General features: G+C 36.7%; 1 protein-coding gene across 1 annotated transcript in view; it reads right to left on the bottom strand.

The window, feature by feature from the left end:
- LOC117243296 (zwei Ig domain protein zig-8-like) overlaps nucleotides 1-23,750 on the bottom strand; it is a 442,015-nt gene that overhangs the window by 286,542 nt on the left and 131,723 nt on the right. The window contains exon 3 of the mRNA XM_033510659.1: nucleotides 20,384-20,547. Coding sequence (XP_033366550.1) covers nucleotides 20,384-20,547 — 164 coding nt within the window. The remainder of the gene's footprint in view (nucleotides 1-20,383; nucleotides 20,548-23,750) is intronic.

Below are 23,750 nucleotides of genomic sequence, written 5' to 3'. Positions count from 1 at the left end.
ACTTTTCAGAGTCACTGTATATAAATCACTTTTAGTTCAAAGTTCTTAATCCAATTAAATGCGATTAGTAATTAAATTAGGGATTAATTCATAACGCGATTAGCAATTAAAACAAACTGTGTGATGCATAGTTCACTTTACGGTTCCAAAATCTTAGAAGGGATGGCCTTTGGGCTTTTTGACTTTAGCTAATGCTCAGTCAGGGGTCGAAGGGACGGCAACGATGACACTTTTATTATTAACGCTGGCGGGATCGTTAGTCCAGTTGTTTGCGCGTGGCTTTTTGGGCGGCTTAGTCTCACGCATTTTGCGGGAATTTTTCGCACAGCGTGTCAGAATATTCTCGAAATACGTTTTATTCGTATTTGCTTGCCGTGTGTCACGAAAAACTGGTTGCCGCCACGCGCGGCTTTTCCCAAAACCTGCCCGCCATTCAGAGGCTATTTTTTCATTCCAAAGTTGATTTACAAGGTTTTATTATGTGAGAGAAAGTTTCGTGTGCGTGCCGCGAGATTAACAGGTTTAAATTACTCTATATATGTCATCAATAGTCAGATGGAAAGTTGTTTATCGTAGCTTTAAGAGTGTCAATGAAACTAGCAGAATTTTTGGAAACTAGTAAATTGGAAACTATTGGTTAGTTTTCTGATTGGATGGCGCGCTATTAGGTTCGGAGAGTTCGATACGAATGCAAACTTTTGGCAAAAATGGTTTCATTATTTTTAGGTATCCATTATCTCAATGAAACGTTTGAAAAATCATTATTTACATGACACGTCATTTTATTTGGCAACCGTCGCATATGGAAAAATTAATTTACCCATGAGCTGACTCTCTGAAAAATTCCATACTCGGACACCGTGCGCTATCGTGCCCCATCCCATATATAATTTACTAAAACCTCGTCTACCTAAAATACAGCACGTCGCAAGTGAACAATTCTTTTTCGCGAACAGTGCTTCGACGCTCGCAAAGTATCTTAATTAATGTTGCACGAAAGCTGGCTTTGAAGCTCCGACAACAGGTCGATAAAGTGAAAAAGAAGGAAGGACAAGGCCCGCGTTAAAGGCGCGTCGTATAATAAAGCAGCGATCTTAACGAGTGCGTTTTTGTAAAAACCAGCACGGGCAAGATAAAAAAAGGAGAAGGAGAAAGAAAAGGAAAAGGGAAAGAAATCGGATTCTGGTAACCGTTCGAAGTTATTTTGCAATTTTATCGGCTCTTTTTGTCAGACCAATTGCTACGCCATAAAAAGGGCGTGAGACGAGTAAACAAAAAGAAATATAGGAAAAAGAAAAAGCAGAAGCGAGCAAGATGGACGAAAGGGAAGAGAGGATACGAAATTGGAAGAGCGGGCAGGCGCAAAGCAAAATGCCGGGCATCGGAAAAGCAATTGTCCGGATTAAACGCGTCGGTCTTCCGTACTGGACCTTTTCATATCCGGATTTAATTTATTCCCCCAAAGCATGGTCTGACCAGGGTGCGTGATCGAATCGCGATTACTGCTGGTCTGATCAGAAATTCGAAATATTCAATTAATTTCACGGCTGCCACCGTGGCCGGTCGAGGGTGTTAGATTTCCGAGCAAAACATTCCTCGATTTACCGTGAATATCGAACATTCTACTTTTTAGCGATAAATGCACAAGCGGATAAAGGGAGCCGTTTGGAAACGGAAGAAATTTTACGATTAAATAAGCAAACTAAATTTAACGATATTCCAAGTTTCACATTTTATGTTCTCGATTTCTATTATTTCTGTGAAAGCTGTTAAATCCAACCATGTACATTCCACGCATTCGTATTTTCATTCTTCGATGTTCTTCGTACATTCGTACATAGGATTTAAATTTTTTTTTTTTTTTTTAGTATCCAAAAATACAAATCTGCTTATTTTTCCAGTACCGAAAAATATTCGCTGGTTGAGCGTAATCACGCACGATATTATTCTTAGGGAGCAACGAACGTTGAATGTCGCGCAACGTTGTCGGTTTCGACCGATTCGAAATTTAGCGCGATTTGTCTGCGGTGGCCAGAGTACAGCCGATTTAAATAAACGCTTTTTGATTTAATGACACCGATAAATACATGTCGTATTATTAGCGTTATGTTTGCGTTAACAAGCTGCCGCGAGCTGGATAATTTGTTACTGAAAATTGGTCAGGAACCACGGCCAGGTTGTACTCCGTTATGTCGGTCATGATCATCAGAGTAACCAGGAAAACTTTCCACCGCTACAATTTATATCTGTATCAAATTATACTGACTGCATGCGCTTTAATGTGTCGACTGTACAAATTACTTTGTCTCACGACACGAGTAACTTTTCCTATGAAATCGACACTGTTTCATTGCGAATAATTGTACGGATTTCGAAATGATGACTGTGATTTTCTGGTAATAGTTCAGCTTCGTAATTGCTTCTGTATTATAGGTAATTCCATTTTCAGAATTACTCTTCAGCGGATACAATTTAGTTCCGCGTTTGAATAAGTAGAACATCGCAAAAATATTTTAACAATCAGCAAGTTACATTAATTTTATACACACCTGCAACTCTGTCTACACGGTTAAACTTCTTTTTTCACACGATTCACTTTTACACGGCTGTACTTTTACGCGATCTGTTCGCTTCTACACGGTTTTTTGTAACACGTGTTATTAACTTTTACACGGTTAACTCTAACACGTTCTGGTTACAGCTATGCGATTTTTTTTAACACGTTTTACCATTTCGCTGTAAGTGATACGAATCTCGAACATTTTATACGATTTCAAAGGGATTTCAAAATCTGTATGGCTTGTTATAAAGAATTATTAAAAGAAACAAAACGTATGTCATTGCAGCTGATACAAAACGATCAGACGGAGGATATTTCGAACGACGAAAATGAATTTTTCTCCGTGATAAGAAACCGTATTCCTTGCGATATAACAGAGAAGGGGGATGAATAAAATATCGATTTTTTAAAGAAACTTTTTTTTCTTAACACCTATTACCTTTTCTTTTAAATTTCCTTTTAAATTAGCTTTTTCTTATGAAATAAAATGTTTTAAATTGCTCTTTTTAGTGTTTCCTTTAGTTTAAAACAAGTGTTATACTTTTATGTAAATCAATTGCATATATATATGCTACATATAGCTGAATTTTTAATATATGAGTATGAAAATTTAATGTAATTTGCTCGTTATCCTTCCTCTATTAACTAATTAATCAAATTCCAATTTAGTAAATTAATCAAATTTAGTAGAAATTACGATATGAACTATCAATAGAAATAATTTTACACAGAAACTTTTAAAGGTTTTCCTAGTAATTAATTAATAATCAAGTTTCAATTTAGTAGAAATTACAGCGTGGACTATCAATGAATAATGCTAAACACAGATTTTGAAAAGTTTTCTTACAAATTGATTCATCAAATTTCCATTTACAATTATCGACAAACGATGATGATTTGATCAGAGTAAACTATTACTATGGCGGAGAATTGTTGTTTCAGAAGAATTAAGAGTTTATCCTGTTTGGAACGAAGCAACATGTTTCCAATGATGTTACTCGTAATTTACGATTAATTATTGCTTCCAATTTATATTTGAACAAATTGACACCGCTTGCTATTAATTTGCTCTGACTAATCGAGGACTACATTTGTTCATCCTAGAAATTGTGTCCAAACATTTGTTTCTCACTGAAATATTGAACTATTAACAAATGGGATGATCTAGTACGATTGATTGCACTGTAATGCTTCCCATCCGTTAAATAATGCAGTAATGTTTTAACAGAAACTATTTCAAACAATTTCGCAAATATATGTACATCTATTTATTTTTTAGCTTTACAGATTAGAAAAAAAGACATAGTTTACATATTTCTAACTCTCACTCGTACATTATTTAAAGCACCCATCGAATACAAAGACTCACACCCGTTTACAGTCTCATCCCAAACACACTGATTTCTAAAATATAAAGCATAATATTATTATTGATAGTAATGCAATTCTATTAATTTAGAATATCTGTAATCTACAAATTTGTGGGCTACTAATTTTACTTCGAACTATCTTTCAAATTATATTCAGATATCTGACTGAATGATAGTATAAGTAAAGTTTAATAAATCACAATTGATTTATAATTAAACGTAGCTGCGTCCCTGCTATTATTTGATATTTGAGTATAATTATGTAAAGTACGTCCCATTACTATGTTATGAATATTAATTATAAATCGATACTTGTGTTTTCATATTACTTTTCAAGTGTTTACGTTCTCAACTTTTCGGTAACTTAGCATCAATGAATTAGTTATTTCTCTAACAACAGATAAATCTATCTGTAACAGTTATCATTTAGGCATATTCGTCATAAATGTCTTGAAATTTTATCTTGATGAAATTTTATTTCATGTTGTGATTACTTTTGGAACACATAAATAGCTGTTTGGAAAAACCAACGGCTGCAACCTTTTCACGTTGCGTCAGAAGCCCTACGAAATTCAGGAAGCACTAACAAGCTCATTAAGCAATCAAAACTCTGTGACGAACGTGGAGATGTTGAAACTTCGAAGCGGCAGCTTTAATCGACTTCTGGAAACGTATTATGCCGAAGGTAACGTTCTTTATTTGTTCTTCAGAATGCACAAATATTTCTATTCGCTTAAGCAATTGCTCCAAGCTCGTTCGTTTACGGACAATTTAGGTTTTATCGTTTCGACGACTTTAATTTACTGATCAATTTCGAAACGTGATCTTCCAACGAAATTTCATTTTCTACGTTTTATCATTAAAATTATGTAGATTTGATGCTGTCACGATTCTCGAATTCGTATATTTAAATCTGTTTTTAACAAACAAGAAGGCTTTTAATATTTTAAGAACACGTTTATCGTAGAATTGACACGAAAAATCCAGCTTAATATCGTTTTAATTTTGTTTTAAATTTGTACTTGTTTTTAACGTTAGAAGAGTATAATTGGGTCAGAGATGGTCGAGAGGACGCAGCACAGTTAAATACGGATCTACATTATCTTCAGCGCAATAAACAGAGGCGCAATTAACCAATTACGAATATTTTTTAATTCGACTCAAATTAATTATATGGAAATTCTATGAAGTTGCAATTATTTTACGTGTTGTTGAAAATTCTGGAAGTTTAAAAAACCTATTTCATTAAATTCGTGCATTAAAATATCGCAATATATCCTATTTATATTACACATTCATTTTAATCGAATGCTATATCTCTTTTTTTTAATTTTCAAACTATTTGTTTGCCATTTGCCATTTGTACCTAAATAGAATATATTGCGGTATATTAATACCACTTTTATAGCCTGAATTTCACTTTAATTTCGCGAAATATATACAATTCTATGGTAGCTGCTAAAGTTTTAGATTTAAATTCTTCCTTTATTATTCGCGAAATGCGGTCCAAGTAGATACGTCCTATAGATTGGTCTTCAAAAACGTAATAAATCGAGAAGTTTCTGGGAACAGGGCCCTATAAAGATTTTAATAAATCAACTATTTTACTGGAAAATACACTCAGCACGTTAGCTGGTTCACTATATTAATGACCTTAGATAGTAATCAGTTTACATTAGAAATTCATTGAATCCATTTAACCCTTGAATTCTATTGCAGTCGTTAGGTGGAACATAATGAAGGTGACTCGGATCAGATTAAAATTAAACTTTTTTTATCCCAATTGAATTTCCATTTGCTTAGAATTAAATTTCCCGAAATTACTATAGAAATTTGAACTTTTCGAAAGAATTTTTCGATGTAGAATTCCCCTTGTAGCTGTATTTACATGTATGAAATCATCCACTAATTTTATAATTAGAATTCAAAGTTGATTCTTCCCGTTTTCGCATTCTAAGTTGATTCTTCCCCATTTCAAGTATCATCATACGTAAACGCAATTATTTATAGAGTTAGAACTACCAATATGAGAAATGCGAAAAATCTTGATGACAAAAAAGTGATCATTTACCAAATCTATCATTTGGAATTTTGTCATTTTATCGCACTATCCAAAGGTCGGATTATTAGGAACGCGTGTTATACGATAATAATATTGTGATTTTGAATTTTTTTTTTTTTTACAAAACGTACACGCTAAACGCCTGAGATATTGTATTGTATTATAAATATATTATACATATGTATCATTTATATAAAAAAATTATAGAAATCTTCGATAATATTCTTTTAAAGACAAACTCAAAGTATTCGTCAAAAAATTCCTCGCTTATTTTGACGATACGAACGCCTAGAATCTTCGCTTCGCTTTGATCTTGATGAAGTAAATCGTTCAGTTCAACGTGGATCAAGCACAAAGTGTTTCGTGGAAACAGCAACTCATCTTTCTGCTGGCGTCTTGACGCGCCTTTTCGAGTGTGACGATAAACGAAACGGAATGTTTCCCAAGTGATATTTATGCGAAATGAGGAAGGAGCCGTGAGACTTTCGAAACGATTAAATTACGAAACTGCCTACTGCTGACACTTTGCTCGGCTAACTTCGTTCCGTGGCATTCTCAAGAGGTCTCGTTTGAATTAAACTTTCTTTAACGTCGCTGCTGAAACTGACTCGCAACGGCTGTAAGTTCGCTTTTCAAACGTATTATATACATGAGTTTGTATATTATAATAGAAAGTTGAACTGTTCGTAGATTTTTCGGGAGAAATTACTTGGATTTATTAGAAAATTTATTTCGTAATCTCGTAGCCTCCTCTAATCCAACGATTGTTACATGATACGCATCTGACTTATAAGAAAACATTGTGGCTAGTACACTACCATAACGGCACGCCAAGACCAAAACTATTTTATTCAGGAGCTTTTGACACGAAATTTCTTTCTCCTTGTTCCACGACTGAATATTCATTAGGTCTCTGATTACCTGACTTCTCCTTCTCCTCTCATCTCAGACGAGCGTTAAAAGCTGGACATTCTGTCGTATAAAAGATGATATCGAGATACCTAAAAAAGCTGAAATGGAAACCGTGTCTGCTTGGCGCATCACCTTCGAAGATTAAAGTGAAAGTTTTAGCGATGTTTATAAGAATAGAAAAAGATCTTGTGGAATTCATTTGCAAACAACCTTATTCGCAAATAAATTTATTTGACTTTTTTTTATTGATTTCATTTTGGAATAAGTAACGCATACAACACTTTCGATGAAAATGTCTTCGTGTTTCGTTATCGATGTGTAATATTTATATCCTTTAATGAAGTGGGCGCATAGCCTACGCTCTCCCTTCGTTTATATTTAATATTCAGCTAGGGATTGCGGGTTATTTTCAAGCAGAAGATGAATGTCGTTTCACTACGTTGTACTCAGTGTTACGTATTTCCTCGCCTTGTGTATCTCTTAATAAAGTTAACATTGTAGTATTACGTATTATCGTAACTGTTCGCGATATCACATCGGGCAATAACTCTTTGTTAGCAAGGCTGTATCTCCACGCTTCTCTTTTATATCCTCACAAACGTGACGTCGTATAAATGAAATGCGCTGCTATGAGTTTCATTCGGTTTTTTTTCCCCATTAAACTTCTAACGGAAACATTTCATGTTAAAACTATCTCTAATTAGATAACTTGTTTTTAATTAGGCTAGAACGTAGCTAAAACTTGCAGCGCAAATTGCATATATTTGAACCGCGAATATCGTGTCATATGAATATTTTCGAGCAACAAAGTTAGATAATTTAAGTCGAGCACGAATAATTTATATTTATTGTAGATCAAATACCTTTATATAATTACCGTAATACTTTGTATAATTAAGTGCCATATCACGAAAGTTCACACAATACGTATAGCGGGTGAGAAAAATATTTGGAAATTGGAAACATGTAAAAATTGGAAAAATTGAGAACCTATGCAAAAAAACGTTTCTTTAACATGTTATACGTATAATACGTTCAAAAATGGTTCTGTAAGCGTAGTAAGTTATATTATTTAAAATATCATACTAGTTATATATCATATAGGTTACATCATAGAAGAACCTATACCGTAAAGATTAAAATTTTGTTGCTCTTGCAATGAATAACGAAAGTAAGTAAAGCAAACCTTAGGGATGGTCGTAAGAAATAAGGAACAAGCCTCGTACGAAAATGTACGACTTGGGCCCGACGGAATCTTGTTCCAGGTCAACAAACGCGCACAATGTAACGCGATGCAAGAAATTAGCAATGCAAATGCTTTGTCCCATTTTACGGATGGGCAGCCTGTGTAAGCCGCGTAAGCCAGCGCGAAGTCGCTACCGCCACACGTGCAAACGTAGTTAATGTTCCGATTGCGAACGGGACTAAACCACTGACATAATATGCCAGGGTAAACACTCTGTCGAAATTCCAGAACATTCTAAACAGCATTAGGCGGCCTGTCGTACATTATTAACTTCATTACGAAAGAAGAATACACGCTTGGTATCGCGAAACAACTTACCCAATTCCCTTTGTATTATACTCCGTTTTGAACAACATAATCGAATCGGTTCGTCGCTCTCAGCTATTAGTTTTACATTCGTAATGGTAGACTTAATTATGAAAATATCGAGATACTTGGCATAGAAAACATTTATTTAATTAGCAGTGTGGCGAATAGACGGCGGATTTTATATTTTCGAGAATATAATTTAAGAAAATAGAAACCAGGCAGAAAATTCTTCTGCCTAGCAAGTTTCATAGAGAGCACTGTGCTCTGGATATTTCATATATTTTTTCATATTATACGCATTCTGTGGAGTTTCTTACTTTTTTTTAAAAAAACGATAAGAGAGAATTGAACGTTTAATGTTCGTAGAACTTGTGAAGTCAAATACAGTAAGAAAATTAACAAATTTAATTTACTATGCTTGCCCATCATTTATAAGGGCGTTTAAATTTTACGGTTATTTTACGTTTTCCACGTTTCATAAAATGAACAAGATAAATGTGACTGCATAAAATTATGTGAATTTATGAGAGCCATGGCATGGCAACCTGAAATTACTTTATCAGTCGACAACGTCATGAAATAAAATATTCCACCAGCTCACGCTTCATATTATTTGTCACGTGTTGATTATTAATAGATTTGGAATATTATTGGAACTTGTTTCATCGTATAGGTTTTTAAAAACGAGAGATTTGAATTATTTTGTAGCATATTCATTATCTTATTCTTATCCTTATTGCAATAAATTTACGCCCAATCTTTCAATGTCAACCACTCAGAAGCTAAACTGATCAATTTCATTTTCTGCGACTATCTTAATTTTAAGAATCATTTTTTCCTTGCTTATATTTATAAAAATATGAAATTGCATCAACAGTCAGAGCCTATTTATTACATATATTTACCACATGCCAACTTGTAAATGTACATAAAAGCACGAATACAATGAACATCGAAAGTTTGTGAAATTTATTAATTAAATTATGTGAAAAGCATTTTTCAAAAGCTTTCTTTCCTTGAGATTGTTGTCGCGGTTATTTTATTACATCGAAGTGACAGAAAATTTTTGACGAAAAGAGTTGAACTACACGTCTTAATTTTCCAACTTTAATAAATTTTGAATTAACATTCATTATTCGAAAGAAACATTTTCTACAAGATTTTTGCGAAAACCAACCGAGAATATCAAACGTACAGGAGTTAATTCTATTTTACATCGAGCTAGTATAATTACAGATATTTATTTTACGTTTCAGAGTAATAAATTAAAAGAAGAAAAGCACTTTAGAGACGGTTGTTTTCATTATGAAAGCGAGAGGGTGCTTAGCAGAAAGACGATTTTTTCTCCTCTGGCAAAAATGAAAATTACTTTCCTTTCAAAGGTGATTGCAGTGAAAGGATTAATAATAATAAAATTGATATTCGTGGTAGTCGTTTCAAAGGAAACGGAACATTTTGTACCGAGAGCGTTATAAGTAATCGTTGGAAAAATTGGAGATGTTTGACTCATTGGCCAAGTCCAATTAAACTCGCGTAAACCACATTGATTGCTGACAGTTTCGCTTGAAAAAATAATATCCGTATTAAATCTTTTAAGAAATAAAAAATCAACACAAATCTTATCGATACGCAGACACCTAAATTTAAAAGGAATTAAAACAATGCATGTCTTAATCAAATGCAATGCAATGAATGTCTTAATCAAATTAAAAATCTACTCTGTACGATTAAACAGAATTTATTATTAAACAGAAATTATTTACGCATGTTCAATTTACAATAAGCAGTTTATACTATTGCGTGTAGACTAAATAAATCGTAATCATTCCTTTTTATACAAAGCGATAAATACAGAGATGGTGCTTTATGCGAATATTGGTGTGATTAACCGCAATTCTACCATCCTAACCAGATAGAATTTTTCCGGGAAGATTTGATTTGTATTCGATGGAAACTGGAGGGCTGGACGTACTCTTAAAATTTAAAGATAAAATTGATTGGTGTTATTCCGGCGGCCTTTCTAGCCGATTCTAAGGGTCTTCTAATTGCCTCATTCGGCGAACATCAATGGCTTTAAAAGGGAAGGAGCACCACCGACAAGCTGTGACCTAATTAGAAGGGATGAAACGATATTCCGGTCGGTTCCACGGCCTGAAAACCCGAAACTCGAAATTTCTCAACGTGAAAGCATGGAAAAAGCGGCCCGGATTTCGCTACGCATCGCGTGTACTCCAGCCCTATGCCATTTTCTTCGCGCAACATGGTTAACTTGCATTTTTCAAGAGCGTTCAGAGACGAGTACCATTCCTGGAAGCGCAGCGAATTAAATTAAGAAATATCTGTCGAGCAACTTTCCTCCGTGATAACGATGTTATATTTTCTTTTAAAAACTGCTTACAGGCCATAATTGCGTTTCCTTAATTTTTACATCGCTTGACGGTGAGAAAAAAGACTTAACGTGACTGTAATTCAACATTCTTCTTTTATTAAAGCTGCACTATTTTATTAAAGGCCGATGGGTATGTTTACGGAACTCGGCGCATGAAATTCTTTTTGAATTTAACTGCTCGTACGTAAAGAAAGCAAGCACTATGATTATCACAATCTGTGTGTTTATCGTAATTTAATATTTTCAACAATTTGTACGATACGATCGATCAAGGTTTTCCGACAAACTATGCATTCTGTTCATTCGTGCATCTTTAAATTTCACATAAATGCATGAAGACCCATGGTCTAGTTATCAAAGTGAAGATATAGAATAGCATAGATTTCCATTCGTCCCATTATCGAATGTTGGTCACCTTTTGGCTCTGGTCACAGATGCTCGAAACTCACATTACTGAACTACCGGTGAATAATTACGACGTTAATCGGCAATCAGAGCAGCAGTCCTTTCTCACGGTTAGCAAATAATTTCGTGACAATCCTGTAACAATGACCTTGTTCCCAGACAACGCTGGGAAAGCATGATAAACGTGTTCCAACGGAATCGATCATCGGCACAGAAAGTGTATTTTGGTGGTTGGAGAAAATTGCTACCAACTCAGTAAATTTGGCTGAAAGAATATATTCCATTCGCGAAATGGCGCCGAAATAGGAGACAAGGGCGAAATAACGATTATAAATTTTCAGTAACATTCGTTGCATTACGGTGAAGTTCGATCGAAACGAGTGTCCGACTAGTTATCGACTGACACTACTTGTGACGAGATTTTAAAAAATATGAAATTTTAGTAATTTTATGAAATGAACTCCTTAATGAAACCAATAATAACGTATAGATGAAGTATGAATTTTTGTTATTTTTATTAGCTTTATTAGAAACTCGATGATTATTTCAATTTACAACATACAACAGTCCAATAGATCAAATTCCATAAAAATGCCTTCAAAAATGCCTTCATGAAAATTGTTTTGCCGGTGTAGTGTATAGTAACAACAGTTCCGCACGGATTATTATTAAATTTACTCGTTCAAATAAATTACATATACAGTTTCAAATAAAAAAACAAAAGTTGCTCTCTTTATTTCGTGATTTTTTGTTCAATAGAACAAAACTATCCTCGCTATACATTGGTTTCGGCTAAAAAATTACTTCTTTTACCATCAACCATTTTTATGAAATTTTATACGATAAAGTTAGATGAAACGTCCTATGTACTGTAGAATATATCATCGAACATATTTCACTTTAAAATGTTATTAAAATTTATTCCTTTAGAAAAATGCTCAAAGCAATGTTAATTTTGGAATATCTGCTAAAAGTAATTATTAATCTAAATTCACGCCCCAATAAATATTTGAATAAAGTACTAAGCTTCAAATAGTGCTTCGTTTATGCTACCAAGAAAATAATGCACGCTTTTATGAATAGGAAAACAACGAATCAGAATTTTTCACCGCGAGTATAAGGATGAAAACATCATTTCACTGGAAATGAATGAAGATCTGTTCCAATTGCTCGTTTGCAAAGGTATTAACGTGTTAAAGTAGTCTTTCTATTCTGATGTGCAGATGTTTCGTTCTGACCCGTATTAACGAGCAGTAGGAAAATTTGTGACAATCCGATTATTATCACCGCGAAAGCTGTACCATTACATCACCTACATTTCCAATGAATTAGCGCGGTATTTGCCTTTATATCACTAACTTGTATCAACAGAAAGTCGATTAATATATAAATATGTGCAATTCCTATTACGTTGCTCGTTTGTCAGGCTCGTCGCATGATACCAGCTACAATAAGTTACATATTTCATATTTGCAAAACTAGGACGTTTATTGTAGACTTTGCACGCTAGGTACTCATCAAATTCTGGTTACTGTAATTTCTGTTTAATCGGCCGTACAAATCATGATAAAGGAATTTATGGTTGCTCGCAATGGGAACATTTAGACGTAATCTGTCACGTTCGCAGAAACGGAATAATTATCTTGTAACTTGCAACTTATTTGCTCTCTCAGAAACATTTTTCACGTCTGAAAATTTCGTTCAACTTCTTTCTTGAGATCTGAGAATCTCATCTTAACACGATACTTTACGCTCTATATAATTTAATGAAAAATTTATATACTGTAAATTACGTTCGACCACACAGTTTCTGCGAAACACGTTTCTTTCTTTCATGAACATCTTCTAATTAATCCTTTCGCTTTCATCATCTGTTCGCTTTATCCAGAAATTCCGCTATAATTTTTTAATGCAATTTTTTAATGCAATTTTTTAATACAAGAAGCTTATATACCAATTTGGTTCAATTGTGAACTCGGTGAAATAAAAATTAATTATTGCAAAACGTGACACATGAAGGCGCTTGTGTCGTTTAAAAATAATTCCCTCGGCCTCATAACATGTTTTATAGAACGTTGCATAATACTTTTATCACCCACGAGATGTTACGCTATTTATCGATCAGTAGCACCGTATAGCATCGAAAATAGCATCGGTATAGTCAGCAGATCAATACTATCGAGCCAAATACTTCCACCTGTTACTGAATTTTTCCATGCACGTCTCTCCTTCCATGTATATATCCATAATTTTTTCGGCACAGCAGGAAAAAATGAAAAATTTAATGGTTGCATATGTATTCGCCTGGCCCGTCTTTCAGGCCGCCTCCCTTCTTGAAACACGCGTTATGCATATTCTATCAACGAGCATGGCTGGAAAACCGCACGGCACGGTAATGACATCCTAGAAGCCTCTCGGAATCGCCTAGCTTCGTCCAATGTATTCCTCGGATCGAAGATTTTGAAAAACGATCGGCCGTTCGTAGCTGCAACAGGGTGATCCTTTTTGATCGTACGCGAAGTTGCGCACGCGATTTCTCCTCTGCGTGTTCTCCCCTAGTCGGTGTGATATTTCTCCGTGCTACGAATTCTATTGGAAGAAAATCGGAAAAATACCAATGAATAAAGTTAAATTTCTGAAACTTCTGACGAATTATTCATGAACGTTATGTCAAACAACTTTTCTTTTCCTGTTGAATGTTTCTCCCCTGTTTTTCAATTCCCAAGATTCTACGCGTGAGCGTCTTGTTAGCGGAGTGCTCTATTCTATACTCAGCGAAAGAAATACGTTTGAAATATGTATATATAATATACATTTATATAATATATACCTTTAAATAAATATATATATATATGTAATAACGTACTTAGAGTAAATCAGACGATCGATTCTGGAAAATCGAGTTTATTTTGGGAATAATTAAACTAATAGTGTTTGTTCGACCAATCGCGGGGAGACGTAGTCGCTAGGAGAGACGTCAACGGGAGTCGTAAATTCCTGTTACGATTATAACAATCGACACCACGACTTGATCGATCCCCTGATTTCCGTTGAGATAATAGGGGTGATTGAGTTTGTATAACACTATGATTCACAGAATTATAAATTATATATTTCCAACACTGAGATTACACTGATGAGCATAGATAGATAGATAATCACTTATCGCACGAAGATAAGATAGATATGTACGTTGGAGCAGGGCTCTTATAAATGGATTTAATGTATTAGTGGACGTAGCACTATAAGATATTTAGGAGAGGAAATGTATGCTCGACAATACCGAGACCGACTCTCGCGTTATGCTTAGACTGCCTCGATAGGCATTAGCGTTATACTTAGTAGTTGACTTTTCCAACGATGTAGAAGAAGTGAAGTTGAGTGACGATGCTGTGTCGGAGGAAAGCTAGTGATGGGTGTGTCTAGCGCACGGGACCATCGGATTTGTTCATGCCATTTTAGGTCAGGAAGTGAGGGCAGTATACATTGTTTCGGATTGGACAAACGGAGGTTGGTGGACTAGGAAGGGTCTTAACCGCCCTCGATAGAAAGTTGCTAGTAGGAAGCATCGTACGTGAGAAAAACAAGCCGTAGTAAACAATAGTCTTTAGAAACTGATTTAGAAAAAGACATTTGTTGGGTCTGAAGGACCTTAGCAGGCAAGCTTTTTTTATTTATTTGTTGAAATTACAATCAATTCTCGCGTTGAGAATTTTCAGTAATTTTTCTGGCGTGGCGCAGTGACATGGCTATTTATTTACAATAAGTTAATACTATTATAGCTAGGTATAATTTATAAGTATTATAAGTAAGCGCATATGCTTAATTTGGATAATTAAGTGAATCTGTCGTTTAGATCTAGCGGGTAGTGCCTCTTCAGCCTGCGAGTCTGGTCCGTCGTATGGAGTAGTCCAGTGATTAGTGGGTTTTGGTGTTTGTTGATTCTTTTGCTGTATCTGTTGCTATATTTTGCTATTTCCTCTTTGACGGTGGGTATCTTGAGGTCGCGGTGTATAGTTTCATTGGTTACATACCAAGGTGCGTCAATTAGGGATCTTAGCGTTTTCGATTGAAAGCGTTGGAGTATTTCAATGTTGGAGTTGCTTGCTGTTCCCCATAGTTGGATTCCGTAGGTCCAGACAGGTTTTATTACGGTCTTGTAGAGGGTAATTTTATTCTGTATATTTAGTTTGGAGCGTCGGCCCGTGAGCCAATAGAGTTTTTTTAGTTTGTCCTTTAGTTGCTTCCTTTTATCTGAGATGTGTGTCTTCCACGTTAGTCTCCTGTCCAGGGTCATGCCCAGGTATCGGACTGTGTCCCTGCTAGGAACTGTTGCATTGTTGATGGTGACCTGGGGGCAGGTTTGTTTTCGGAGCGTGAAGGTTACATGTGTGGATTTCTTTTCGTTGACTTTGAAGCCCCATTTGTGAAACCACTTTTCCATGGAGTCGAGACTTCGCTGGAGAGTGGATGAGGCTATTACCGGGTCAGCGTGGGAAGCTAATAGCGCTGTGTCGTCTGCAAATGTCGCTATTGTTATGTCATTTGATATAGGTAGGTCGGCAGTGTAGATGGAGTACAGTAGGGGTCCGAGGACACTACCTTGGGGTATGCCGGCTTCTATTGGGAATGTTGCGGAAGTGGCGTCTAGGTATTTAACCATGAATTGCCTATTGGTTAGGTAAGATTTTAGGATGGAGTAGTAGGGGTGGGGTAGGATCTTTTTAAGTTTGTATAGTAGCCCTTCATGCCATACTTTATCGAATGCCTGTTGGATGTCTAGGAAGACCGCTGAGCAATATTTTTTCTTTTCGAGTGTTTGGCTGATCGTATGTGTTAGGCGGTGGATTTGCTCTACTGTAGAATGATGTTTTCGGAAGCCGAATTGGTGATCTGGGAGTGTTTTCAAGTTCTCCAGGATTGGAAGGAGTCGGTTCGTGAGCATCTTCTCGAATAGTTTGGACAGGGTAGGTAAAAGACTGATTGGGCGATAGGAGCAGGTTTCGTATATCGGTTTACCGGGTTTAGGGATGAGGGTAATCAATGAGATTTTCCAAGCCTTAGGATAGTGTTCCAGGCGAAGGATAGCATTAAAAATCGATGTGATGAGTGCTATCCCTTTGTGGGAAGTTCCTTGATTGCTCTATTGCCTATTAGGTCGTGTCCTGCTGCTTTCTTGGGGTTTAGGCGACTGATTGTTTCTAGAGTCTCAGCAGAGGAGAAGGGTTCGATAGGAGGGGACATTTGGAAGGGGGTGTGCAGGTATTCAGTAACGTCCGCGGCGGTTTGGGGGGAATGGGGTTTGAATACTTTTGACAAGTGATTTGCAAACAGGTCGGCTTTTTCTATGGGGCTTCGCGCCCATCCACCTTGCGGACGGCGGATAGGTGGGATTATTTGTGGGGGGCGTGTGAGTTTCCTGGAGGCCTTCCATAGTGAGTAGTTGGCGTCGGCTGTGGGGGACAAGCTGGCGAGGTATTTATGGAAACAGTCGTTTTTATAGTTTCTTAGGGTTCTGGATAGCTTTCTAGTTGCGTTGTTGAGTTTGCGTTTGTCCTCCGGTGTTCTATGGGTCTGCCATACTCTTCTTAGTCTTCGTTTTTCTGCTATTTTTTTTAGTATGTAATGGGGATATTCTTGTTTGCTGTTAGATGGCTTTGTCGGAGTGGAGAGGCGGATTGCGTTTATTATGCTCGTGTTTAAGTATTCCGTGGCTGCTTCGATATCTTCCTTTGTTTTTAGTGGGGTGAAGGCTGAGGTTGAGTGTGTAAAGACTTCTCTGAAGAGCTGCCAGTTGGTGTGTTGGTTGTGAATGGTGCCATTAGGTGTATTCTCGATGATTGTTGAACTGACTGTTGCTATCACGGGAGAATGATCAGAGGAGAGATCAGCCGAGGAGTTGATCTGGACGTGTCTTGATGGGATATTTTTTGTTATGAAGAAGTCGAGAAGGTCGGGTATTTTGTTGGTGTCAGTGGGCCAGTATGTGGGTTCGTATGTGGTGAGGTAGTTGAGGTTGTTGTTTGTTATGCTGTTTAAGAGGTTTTTGCCTCTTGCTGTAACCAGTCTGCTGCCCCATTGGATGTGCTTGGCGTTATAGTCTCCTCCAACTATGAATCTGTTGCCCAGGGTGTCCAGGAAGTTATCAAAGTCTTCTTTGGCGATGGAGTGTCTGGGAGGGCAGTATACTGCTGAGGTGGTGATTGAGCCATGACAGTCTTCTATTGCCACGTTTGTTGCTTGGAGGTAGTCTTTCTGGAATGATGGGAGTTCGTAGTGCTTAATACTTGCTTTGATTATTATTCCGGTGCCACCGTGGGCCTTTCCGCTGGGGTGTTGGGTATGGTAGAATTTGTAACCATTTATTTTCAGGTAGCTCTTGTCGGTGAAGTGGGTTTCCGACACGAGCATTACGTCGATTTGCTGGTGTTTTAAGAAGAGTTCTAGTTCAAATTTGTGTTGCGCTAGACCGTTGGCGTTCCAGAGTGCTATGCGCCTTGATTTTATTTTGAGTCGGGGCGTGCTAATTTTTCCACGATGAGTGTTAGTAGCGATAGCAAGTGATTTATTTGCTCAGATTGTTTCTCTATTAGCTTTTCAAGCCTTGAGGAGTTGTCTGTGTTTGGTGGGTTGGGGTCACTGTTTTGGGGAAGGTTCCTTTGGCTGTTCGGGTTGTTTTGGATGCCTTGTACTGCTTGGGCAAAGGAGGTTGAGGTGGAGATGAATTTGGTAGGACTGTGCGTTTGGTTGCTTGAGGGGGTTGGGGTAGTCGTGAATTTCGGCGGGCTGGGTGTTTGGTTGGATACCTCTTTTGCTCTGGGCTTAGGGTACCTGTTCGTATATAGTGTTTTATATGCTGGGCAGCCTTTGTAGTTGGCAGGGTGGTCCCCTTGGCAGTGGATGCATTTCGCTGGGGTTTCCGGTGATTTGGCGCACTGGTCAGTGGAGTGAGAGCCTGCGCATTTAACGCAGCGGAAAGTATGGTTGCAGTATTTCTGCGTATGACCGTACCTTTGGCACCTTTTGCACTGCACTATTTCTTTTTTCACGAGCGGTGGTTCGATCTTTACTATCGCGTTCATTAGGCGACTGATGTTATATATTTCCTTATTGTTCGGTTTTTGTTTAATGTCTAGGAAGAATAAGGATAACGGGTCTTTCGAGACTCTATGCCTTATATTACTTACGTTGACGACTTCGTGGCCGAGTTTTGAGAGTTCGTATTTTAGTTCGTCTATATCTGCTGAGTGGTGTATGTTTCGTAGGACCACCCGGAAAGGCCTTTCCTGTTTAAGTTGGTAGGTGTGGAAGTTGGCGTTCAGGGTCCTGAGTGTCTTGGTGAGTTTTCTGTAAGCTTCTGGGTTCGTCGGTAGTATTTTCACCTTGTTGTTGCTTATCTTGAGGTTATATTCCTCCTTGCTGGTATCTCTCTCTAGGGACTTGGTCATTGTCTGTATGTCAATGACGTCGTCCACAAAAATTGGTGGGGGAGGGGGGATTCTCTGTGAGTGCTGGTTTGATGGCGGTTCTACGATTTCCATGGCGTCGTTTGAGGATTCCAATACGGCGAACCTGTTGTGTGTGTTTATTTGCGTTGCTGGTTCTATTTTCCTCTTCTTTGTAGTGTTAGCGTCGTTAGTGCGGAAAGTTCTGCTACACTTCTGCCACGGGGGGGGGGTAGCTCGGGATAGCTGCGAGTCTGCTCCGGAGAGCCTGGTCGCGGTTGCTGGGCCATCATCGAGCTAGTTAATTCGGAATGAACAACTAGTCGTGAGGCTGTGAGGCTAGTACTCGTGTTGGGGTTAGGTGCGTGGGATTTTCTTCTCCCTAGGGGGTAAGGGGCACTTAGCTGTGTTCTCTTTCGACGTTTGGGCGACACGTGTTGTTTTCGAACTACGCTGGGCACTAGAGACACGTCTGCACGCTTCGGCGCTCCACAGCGAACTAGCAGGCAAGTGACTCGGGTTTATGACGGGTGCTTAAGGCTATTGAGGGTACGCCGTACGGAAGAGCGGACATCTGGTGTCTGTCTGGCCCGCGGTGTGTGACCTGGGCCAGGCAGAGAGTCGCCCGGCGTAACAAATACAATAACAGTCAATAACAAATCTGCTATAAATTTTACTTAAAAAGTTGAGAATCGATTTTCTAAGTTCTAAATTATCATTCTTCTACATTCTTCTACAAAACAAAAGTAAAAATGTCGGTTGATCGGTAGTTTGAATTCTATAGAATTTAGATGTATTAAGTTGTCCGAAAAATTTCTTTCGTTTTATGAGAAAATAATAGACGCACAACGTTTTTCGTTTTATATTATTTTGTCGAATTATGTACGATTCATTTTGTTCTGTTGAGACAAACACTGCGACATTTCACAGACTTGGTTTCACGTTTGTGTGAAGATGCACTGTTGTAAAAACACGTTTGCGAAAGAAAGACACTTTCCGGACAACTTAATATATAAAATAAATATAAAATTCTTAAACCTTTAGATTTGACGTCGATTTTTCCATGGTGCATAAACATTATATCAAGTATTCGAGGTTCGAATCAGCAATGTAGTCGAAATTTAACCATCTCAACGCTATCTAAACACTATATTTTGAATAGCAGTTTATAAAATTTTGATCTGTTAATGGGTTTTTATAAAACCAAGATATTCGTATCTACAGATATTTATCGCATATTCACATGTGTAATAGATATTTCATTAGAAAATTCAGGTACTCGTATAATTTGCGAAATTAAAAGAAAAGAATCTGTTGTAGTAATTATTTTATAAGAAGCATCTTAATATTTAAAGAAAAGAAGATAACTTAAATTACTTTGATCGTACAATTGCTACAACTATCTAAAACAAAAATATTCGTGAAAATCTGGATTTTAAAAACCGATTTCTACGAAGACCTCGCTTCTCGTATCATATGTATTTTGAATTTTATTAGATTTTATTTTGAATTCAAATGTAAAGGTGAACGTTTGTCACGAGAAAAGTTATTATGACCCGACAACTGAAACGTATTATACGAAAGAAACTAATATAGCAATAAAGGATGAGAACATTCTTCTTCGTTATTGTCCGCTATCAGGTTAATGTTACACCTAATGCGAAGCAAAAGGTAAATCCTCTTACCTCTTTGTCACCTAGCTGATGAACTCTGCAATGAAGGAAAGCAGTCTGACCAACCGCGGTGGTCACGTTTCGTGGAACGTTCATTTCGAACGTCGGTGCGTTGGTGATGTTGTGATTGCCGAAAACATTTCCTCCCACCAGCTTTTGATCCCGAACAAATGTGCCTAGAAACAACGATTAAGTAAAATTTAATTCACGAGAATTGTGGAATTGCTTAATTAACTGATTATTCGTAGGATTTATTAATAGAATTAAAGTCAAATGGGCAATGAAACTATGTTTAACACTTTAACTACAACGCCGAAATCACATGTTTCGCTTAGGTCACCACGGGAATATTTTTATTATTCAAAACATATAATGGCAAAATAATAATAAATTGATTATGAAAGACAACATTTTTCCCCAATGGACCGTTCATCTTATTGGTGGTCACGGGTGACCACCGTGGCACCTTGCTAACAGTTGATAGCGACATATTATAACGAGGCTTCTTTTATTTCAACAAACCATTTGCATTCGTTATTTCGTCGTAAGCAAAATGTACAGAATATATTGATGAAACATGTAGAAGATATTAATAAACGGTATTCGCTTATTCTATATATAATAGTAAGGTATGTGCACATTTCTAACTTCGATTATATGATTATAAAGCAGCATTTAGGATTATTTTCTAAGGTGTGTTTATAATAATATTCGTAGATTAGCCCTGAAAGATATGGATGCAAATACAGTGCACAGTTAGATGCAAGATTTGTTCTCATTTTTTTTTATTGATATTCTAATAAAAATGTTTCATTGTTCAATGGGGCACTTTTTATTTCAAAGTATCTTCTATTTATCGGTTATATTCAAAATGCTCTAACTGTCAATTTTCATACAATTTTTACAATTGTAAGAAGTTCAAGCGCTCCGGTCACCAATGACCACCGTGGCGTCGCAGGAGAAACTGTGGCCGGTCATACATGACCAGCGTGGTAGCCAAAGTGTTAATTTTAAGATCACCACATTTTGCATATTTTTATGTTGAAATTTATGCGATGGTTTCAAACATTCAAGTTCCAAATTCACCTGTTCGTTAATAACACAATGTTATGACTGCCTACATAAACATTAATATATTCAATTTCAATCTCAAATAAAAGTAAGGTAATTTTGAAAAGCACGCGAAAAGAATTTGGACATTGTCTGTGTTAACATCCGCTTGATTCCTGAGAGCAAGGTTCTACGATTCTCCTACACTCTTAAATTCAAATAAATGTGTCACTATTCTTGAATATTTATTTGACGTCGAAAAGTATTATGCAATATATTTATCAAAATCACAACGTCACGGATTTCGTCATCGTTCGCCTCGTAGTAACAAACTAAACGAAATTCAATAACTCCTTTGGAAATGGAGGCAACGTCAACGTCGCCAGTAGCACCTGCGAGTCTATTGTTCCTACGGTCACGATAGCCTTTTATGACAGTAACTATTATGAGATCCCAGCCGACAAGGAATCGCCGTGGCGCATTGTGATTTCTATTGGCTATTGTTATCGTTATCAAGAGAAATAGCGGATTCCGATGACAGCTGTCAATGCCTACTTCATTATTGATTGTCGATGCTTGAACCAGATAGCTGTACGGCTCTCCGACCACCGGTAACCAGAAATCGTCAAAGGTTGATTAATCTAAGCTTTTAACAGGAAGATTTCGTGAAAGCACCAAACTGTTTCGAGTTATGCGTTTCCTCATCGATATTCTTGTCGAACATGAGCGGCTCCTTTTCGGAATCCAACAATGGGCTAACTTGTGAACACCGTGATTTCAACGACAAAGCGTCGAATTTGACTTGAAGCGTACTAAGCTTAATGCATCCATAAATTAGGTTACTTGCAGGTTATGTTACAGAGTGTAAAAGCCCTATATGCGAGCAGTACTCTGGATTCGTTACTCTAAGTAAAAGTGTTATTCGCAAATTTGATTTATCAAGCATCTTTTACAACTTGGAGTTATTAAATAACGGATACTCCTTTTTATTTTTTTCTAAAAGAAGATAATTTTCATTCCTTGATTTTAGAATATACAGGCTGAATTTCTAACATTCACTTTGTAATATCACGCTGTCATGCTGATGATACGGATTTATTCGGTTGAAAAGTAAAAAATACAAAAGATCAAACTTGATTTTAATCTTTTACAGTGATGAATTAATTATTCGATATAATACGAAATAATACATCGATGTACGTGCATATTTCACAAGTTTGTCACATTTGGTATTGAAAACTCGATCATACGTTATTTAATCGATTAAAGATAGTATCGAAATATCAGTTTTCTTTGATACTCTGCAAGCTTGTAGTTCTTGAGAAAGGAGGTTTTTAATCTAATGGGGTAACACGATATGTCTCTTTTACCTGCGAATGAAAACCTTTCAGTTAAGTTTTTTTTAACCTGATAGCGCTTTGATTAAAGTATCAATTTAATATAAAATATATATTAGAGCCTTGAAATGGCAGCCTTTAATTTAATATCAGCTTTCATTACACTTCCCAGTGCCCCCCCCCCCCCTTTTATGAAAAAGATCATAGGCATCGGATTTTCTGTAGTTCAAACACACCATCTTCACCAGATCGAATTACATTTATTTCATGTACCTTGTATACAAATATGAAAGCATATTAAATATAAAATTACAAGAACAATTAGAAGACTGAAAGAAACTGACTTCGTTTTCCATCTTCAAACAAAAAAGATTCGTGCTTATGTGCGAATCTATCTCGGCACGATAACTCTATTACAAAGTCTCTCAGACGAAAATGTTGGCTTTCCATGAAATAACATTGATACGTACAAACATACCTCCGTCATTTCGCCATTTATCGGAAAGGCAAACGTTCGAATTCGCAAACGTCTCGTCGGTATTTCCATATGATAGTGTGAAATTTCGTGGCTAAACGGCGGGTCATCCGCATTTGAATAAGATTTGAATTTTCCATCGACGAGTTGGAAGTACAGAAGTACAGAAGTACAGTCGAGAACAGAAATAAGTGGACAGGTGGTAGGAGTAGGTATCAATGAAATTTAATCGAACTCGTACTATACTATATTAAATGTACTTCGGTTCAACTTATTATATATTTTTACAACGCAGATCTACGTAGTAAACAATTGAAATTAATATTTATATTTTTGTATAACCAGCCGTTGTTTAAAGAAACTTCATCGACACCTATTTCACCACTACCGCCCATTTGCTTATGCGCTCGACTGTATATCTATAGAACCAGTTATACCGTTCGTGCGCTGTTTTATAAAGAAAAATTCAATAACAGGAAGAGAGAATCTTCTTCTGAAAACGAATCTGAATGCGACG

The sequence above is a fragment of the Bombus vosnesenskii genome, unplaced genomic scaffold (assembly GCF_011952255.1).
Source record: "Bombus vosnesenskii isolate JDL3184/JDL3185 unplaced genomic scaffold, Bvos_JDL3184-5_v1.1 scf7180000013265, whole genome shotgun sequence".
Taxonomy (NCBI): domain Eukaryota; kingdom Metazoa; phylum Arthropoda; class Insecta; order Hymenoptera; family Apidae; genus Bombus; species Bombus vosnesenskii.
This window is presented reverse-complemented; position numbering and strand designations above follow the sequence as displayed.